Genomic DNA, 6,668 nt, shown 5'->3' on the forward strand with positions numbered 1-6,668 from the left:
GGGGACCCTGGGTTCGTGTCACCCTCATCTGCAGGAGGCTCCCCTGCATCGTCCGCCAGGTGACTCTCAGCTCCGCTTGTAACCCTCCTGCCTAGACGGCCGCCTCAGGGCGCCTTCACCTGGGACCTCCTGAAGGCGCCTCCCAGGTGCATCCAGCTCCAGGCGAGGCGCTCTGCCCCCTGAGCGGGCAAGGGTCCTCGAGCCTGCTCTCTCACTCGAGCCTGCTCGCTCACTCGAGCCTGCTCTCTCAGGGGCCAAGAGCTGGGGGCTCCCGGCAGCCACGAGAGAGCAACAGTGCCCGTGTAAATGCACGTGCAAGGGGAGGGAGGGGCAGGGTTCCTCCGCAGACCAGCGGGTGTGGGCACGCTGGCTGGCCCGGGCAAGGACGCGCAGATGGAGGCCAGGGGTTGGGTCAGCTCTCTAGCCCACCCTCTGCCCTCAGCAAGGTTCTCCTCTCACCTGGCTGCAGCCCACTGTGCCAGATGAGCCCACGTCACGGTGCCCCGCTGGCAAACTTGAGCTGTCAGACCTGACTCTCGCCCAGATGGCGGGCACAGCGCCTCATTCGTGCCGTGCCTTGGCTGAGCAGGGGGCGGCTATGGATGAAGCTGGACTCTGGGCCCGTTAACCCAGCTCAAGGGCAGGTGGCCGAGGGATAGATGTATGCTGTGCCCTCTCGGAGACCCTCCTCATCCCCCGTGTCAGGGCTGCCTGGCCCCCACGGTCCAGTTGGCCCATAAGCAAGACCCAGCACCCCGCTCCACACACGACCTCGAGCTGACCCGCTCCCAGGCCTCCTTTCCTCGGGACATGATGGATGTCTCCACCTTGGAGAGCGGCAGTGAGCTGAGCGTATCCTGGTACCAAGAGCTCTGCGGACGTCACCCCCTGCAAGGCCTCGGGGACCTGGGTCCTTTTGTTGGGGTCCCTTTGTGGGAGGGACTGGCTGCGTGTCATCAGATGTATTGGCCGAATGGCTGTGTCCACCCAGTGTCCACCTTTTCTGGCACTTCCCTTCAATTTCTGAGTCAGCGATGACCCTGATGTTTCGCTGATGTTCACTGACTTACTGACGCCACAAACATTTATTGAGTGCCTATTGTGTGCAGCACCTGAGCATTTATGGAATGCCTGCTGTGTGGGGCATTCAGACTCCGGGCCAAGGACATTGTGGTGAACAGAGCTGGCTCAGCTCTCCCTGGGAATGAGTCCACAGACAAGACTTATTATGGGCTGCACGAGAGCAGGGGGAGGGGGACGTGGGGAAGGGACTTGGAGCCGATGGTGGGGGCCCCTGAGGACCTGGGTGAGAGAGGACCAACCTTGAGGCCGTGTGGGCAGCAGAAACTGAAGGAAAGCTCCCGGGAGTCAGGAGCTCTGTTCTGGAAACTGGCAGAGCCCAGGGGAGCAAGAATGAAGCGAGTGAAGAGGTGGCTCTCTCAGGAGCAATCCCAGGTTCTACAGGATCCAGTAGGCCGAGAGAGGGATTCAGAACTTTTTAGCTGAGGGCAGGAAAAGCCACTGAGGAGCTCAAGGGACAAGACCCTGGCAGCTCATCACGGATGAAGAATGGGGTGGCATCCGAGTATGGTATGACCAGTGCCAAGTGGCAGAGGACAGTCAGCTCCCTCTTTTTGGAGGTTATGCTCCCATTAATGTGGCCTTGATCCTTAGACAAGGCAGATACTCCTGTTTACCACGTGGGCCTAAAGAGACGTGTCCCACCCAGAGGGACAGGCTCTCAGGAGAGGTTTACATTAAAGTCAGACTGTCTGTATTTATTGCTGAGGCTGACCGAGGCAGCCCAGAGCCCGACTTCTGGTGGGTCAGAGGCTTGGGCCAGATGGGCCCCGGGGAGCTGGTGGCCCAGTGGGAGGGCAGGAGTCCAGGCTTTTAGAAGGGACTCCCTGTGGGGCTTTGCGTAAGTGCTGCGAGCAGGATGTCATTCAGAAAGGCAGGTCCCCCTTGCCCAGGACCCCAGGAGTTTCCATGAGCGTCTGGAGAGGGGTCCTGGGCGGGTGAGGGCTTCCGTGCCCTGTGGCTTCTGCTGGCTCCAACGTTAGGGGGACGGTGCTGCGCCCTGACTGTGATCTCCATTCACGGGGGCAGTGTCTCTGGGGACCTCTTGTCTCAAAGCCTGAGGTTGGGTGATCCTGCATGGGGACGGCCCTCTCGTACCCTCCTAGAGCCCCCACAGGGGTTCGCGTGGCCGCCCTGTCTGGAGGGCTGCCCTGGACCCTCAGCTGGAAAGGCCAGACTTCTGAGTCTCTCCACATCTCCCTTCCCAGATCGGGGAGCTGAGGGCGGGAGAGGGAGCTTGGGCGTGCGGGGGTTTAGCGTGTCCCGTGTCCCGGGGCCTGTCCCCGGTGCCCTGAGCGTTTGGGGTCGTGTGCGCTGCGGCAGAAGTGACGCAGTGAGGAACTGGGCCCTCAGTCCTGGGAGACGCCTGCACGCTTCCGTTTATGGGGCTGCAACCAAACGTTCCGGGGTAAACAGCACAGCCCCGGTGGAGAGCCACATGGAGCCGCTGACAGACATCAGCCGGCTCAGGAAAGGGAGGCCGGAAAGATGACGGCGCTCGCTCAGGGGACGGTCTGGCGCTCTGGCCACAGTCAGTGGGGACAGATGTTAGGGAGGAGGAGGCCACGTTAGAGACAAACCAGTACGTTTCCTCCCTGACGAGAGCGCCGGGTCCTCTGGGTCGCTCCTGCATTGGGACAGACGTGTCCCGAGCAGTGTCCGGCGAGGGTGCGTCAGGCCGGGTCAGAGAAGGCCGCCTTCTCTGGGTGTCCCAGGCCCCCCGAGAGACCATGAGCTACGAAGCCCTCCCTGCCCGCGTCGCTCTGCTTCCCCGTTTCAGAGACTTTCACTCAACAGCAGTAGATTTTTATGGTTCGAATGAAGGCCCATCAACTTCACTTCCTTCACCGACTTCCTCCAGCAGACACAGAACATCCTGTCCATTTCTCTGGATTTTCAAGGAAGAGTCAAACCGCCCCCAGACTCCACAGCCCAGGGAACCTGGCCTGGGGCTGGTGATCGGACGTCGTCGTGGTGTGGACGGAGGGCCAAGGGGTCAGCATGAGTGTCCCAGGGGCTGTTGTCACAAATTCCCACAAACTCGGAGGCTTAACACATCAGAAATGTAATTCTTTCTCAGGCCTGGAGGCTAGTGTCCAAAACCGGTCTCTCTGGGCCTGCTCTCTCTGGAGGCTGCAGGGAGGGGCCTCCCTGACGCTTCCAGTGCCCGGGGGCCCCAGATGTTGTTGGCTTGTGGCCACAGCCCCCGGTCTGTTCTCCATGCTCACTCGGCTTCTTTCTGTGTCTCTGGGTCCTTCCCTCTCTTCCAAGGACCTTGTCCTCAGATGCAGGGCCCACCCTAGTCTGGCGTGATCTGACCGTGACCCTGTGGGCTGTGATTACATCTGCAGAGACCCTGTTTCCAGGGTCACATCCTGAGGCCCCTGGTGGACATGCCTTTGGGGACTGCTGTCCCACCCAGGACAGAGCACTTTGGCCAGTCAGCTGAGTCCCTGGGCAGTTCCCCTCCCATCTCAGTGGGGCCAGCTGTGGTTGGAGGCGGCAGGTGTGTGTAGCCACAGCTCTGCTCTACAGTTGGGTAGCGGGTGGGGGTGGCCCTGGGGTGCTGGCTGTTGGACTCAGAAGAGGCCTCCCCACGGGGCTGGGGAGACTGGGCTCGGGAGCCACGTGGGTTCTGGATTTGCTGTGGGATCCAGCCCGGCCACTCCCTTGCTGGTGACCTTAGGAGTCTGATCACCTCCCAGAGCCTAAGTGTGGTGTGTAAGTGAGTCTGAGAGCAGGCCTGGGTATGTCTCTTGGTCTTTGCTGAAAGTGGCCGTGGTCAGATTTCTCTTGTCACCTGTTTACGGATGCACATGGCTACTCACAGCCGAGTATGTAAGGGCCTTGTGCAGGCCGTGCCAGCCGGGGCTCCAGGCTGCATGCTGGCACGTGGGGAGGAGGGAGGCCCGTGCCTGGAGCTCAGAGCTGGTGGCGGGCAGGGGGCCCCGTCTCCTTTGTGGACCCCACCAGGCTGGAGGACGGGGTGCGGAGGGGTGGGGACACTGCAGGAAGTGGTAAGGCAGGGTTTCGATGGATGAGTAGAAGTTTTCTGGCTGGGGAAGGCCGCAGCTGTACTGGCTGATGTGAGGGGCGTGCGGTGAGGAAAACAGGACTGGGACCTGCTGTCCACACCATTTGTCTGCCAGAACCTCGGGCTGAGTGAGCCGGGGGAGTGCGGAAGGTAAGGGGGCTCCCCAAGGCTGGCCGCTTGGGGGCTCTGGGCTCCAGGTGCTCAGAAGCAGGTCTGCAGGGCCCGGGGAGTCAGGGCTGCTGAGGAGCTGTGCCCGCCAATGTGGGCAGTGCCCGCTGGGCTACGGGCAGGGTGTTCGCTGCCCACGTAGCCTTCCCTCGATGTGGGGCAGCCCTGCCTTACAGACCAGCACAGCTTGCACAGAGATCTCTGGGTCTCCAGCCCCTGATCGCTTCCAGAGACGAAGGGTCTTAATCAGCTTTCATGTGAAAACTCTGAGTTTAATAGCAAATCATTGGAGTAGAAAGGTCTGGGGAAGGCAGGTGCCCGTTTCCCCCGTGGTTGGCAGCCCTCCTCCGGGGCAGGGAAGGGAGGGAACACAGCCTCACGGAGAGAACTCGTGAGGAGCTGTCGTGGGGAGAGACCTATGGCTTGTCATGAAAGCAGAAGACTCACACCAAGTGTGTGTGTGTGTCTCTGTGTCTGTGTGTGTCTGTGTGTGTCTGTGTGTCTGTCTCTGTGACTCTCTGCGTGTGTCTCTGTGTCTCTCTGTGTGTGTCTGTCTGTGTGTGTGTGTGTGTCCACCACCCAGGCTCCTAATCTATGGGGAGTATTGCAGTCACATGGAGCACGCCCAGAACACACTGAACCAGCTCCTGGCCAGCAGGGAGGACTTCAGACAGAAAGTCGAGGTACTGGGGGCTTCCCGCCCGGGCCTGCCCATCCCTGGTCTCTTGCCCATTTCCTGGAAAGGTGGGGACGGGGCAGTGACGTGACATGTTTGTAGATGTTTTTGACCAATGAGTGTTTCCTTTCCCCTGAGAGTAGGCAGGGGAAATCACTGTCCCTGGCCCTGGCCCAGCCTGAGTCCCCTGGTGCAGCTGTGGCAGGGCCCCAGGACCAGACCTGGCTTAGTGGGGGGCTACGACTGATCCCTGACCCTGGTCTGTTTGGACCCTGAGGGGGCCCCAGGTGATGGACGTTTGCTGGGAGCCGTGGAGTCTCCCAGCCCTGCAAGTCTCACCCGCCTTGAGCCCCCGACGTGAGCTCCTCTCCAGGCCTCTGCCACATTTGGGCAGCAGGCGGTTCACAGAGACGGGGCTTCCTGGGTTGTATCTGGCTGCTCGGATGGTTTCCAGGGTGAATCCTGGTGGCATGTCCCCTTTCTCCCGCAGTGTTGGGAAGTGACATGCCCATTGGAGAGGCCTGATGCCCCTGTGTATCCAGGCAGCCCCTGGGAGCCCTCATTCCTGAGGGTGGTCCCCCCTTAGCGTGAGCTGGCTCCCCTGAGCATCTCGGGTAGATCCCAGGCCAGGGGTCGCTCGGAATCCACCTCCAGGTGGCCACTGCAGACCTGAGGCTGTGAGGGGCGGCAGGCCCCTTGCCCTCTGCACACAGTGGGTGTGGGGAGGGTGTCTGGAAGCCTGACCGGAGACGCACTGGACACCCAGATGTAGTTCAGGGCTTGGGTCTGCCCTCCTCCCCAGGCTGGGAGGTGGGGGTGCTGGGGTCTGGCAGCCCTGAGCAGGGATGCTCTAAATCCACTTGCTGCTCCCCCGACACCCAGGAATGCACCCTGAAGGTCCAGGACGGGAAGTTCAAGCTGCAGGACCTGCTGGTGGTCCCCATGCAGAGGGTACTCAAATACCACCTGCTCCTCAAGGTGAGACGGACCGGAGCGGGTCAGGGCCCACAGAGCCCAGGGTGTGCGGTGGAGCCCACAGACGGGCCAGACTGACAGACGAACAAGCAGCGGAAAACAGTCCATGCCAACTGCCCAGAAGCTGTAAAACAGGCTTCCCTGGTGGTCCGATGGTTAAGACTGCTCACTCCCAGTGCAGGGGGCCCAGGGGTTTGATCCCTGCTCGGGAAACTTAGAGCCCATATGCCAAGAGGAGCAAGCCAAACAAAACAAAACAAAAAACTGTAAGATAAGTATCAGGAGCTATGCAGTAATTTATATGTATTACGAGTATTTGTCAGTTAATACACAGGGAACATTACGATTCGGATCAGTAAGAGAAAATGAAACGGGAGACAGAAAAGCATCCTCAGGCCAGAAGTAAGAGCTCCGGGGGCTGGACTCTTAACCCAGCCCGTGGCCTTCCTGTAGTCAGGAGAACAGGAAGCCCTTCGGGACAGACAGGCTGCTGGGGGGACGGCAAGTCTCCGCGAGGTGCGGGGCGAGGCTCCTCAGTGAGTCCACAGCTCCCCTTTCTGCTCAGCTCCTGGCTTTGTGCTATCTTAACGTCCCTCTCTTTATCCATGAGAGTTGGGGACAGCTCGCCTCAAAGCCATGTATCCCCTGGGGGTGGACTTGCCATCGGTCTGGAGTTGGGCAGTCAGACCAGAGCCTGGGGGAGGGTGCGCGGGGGCCTTGTCCGGGGGCGGGGGG

General features: G+C 60.7%; 1 protein-coding gene across 1 annotated transcript in view; it reads left to right on the plus strand.

Annotated features, from left to right (window-relative positions):
* VAV2 (vav 2 guanine nucleotide exchange factor) overlaps positions 1–6,668 on the plus strand; it is a gene marked incomplete at its 5' end in the record, with an annotated part of 44,690 nt that overhangs the window by 6,877 nt on the left and 31,145 nt on the right. Inside the window, 2 exons of the mRNA XM_010832765.1 lie at positions 4,866–4,965; positions 5,841–5,955. Of these exons, the coding sequence (XP_010831067.1) occupies positions 4,866–4,965; positions 5,841–5,955 (215 nt within the window). The remainder of the gene's footprint in view (positions 1–4,865; positions 4,966–5,840; positions 5,956–6,668) is intronic.

Source organism: Bison bison, unplaced genomic scaffold (assembly GCF_000754665.1).
Source record: "Bison bison bison isolate TAMUID 2011002044 unplaced genomic scaffold, Bison_UMD1.0 scf7180017862242, whole genome shotgun sequence".
NCBI lineage: Eukaryota > Metazoa > Chordata > Mammalia > Artiodactyla > Bovidae > Bison > Bison bison.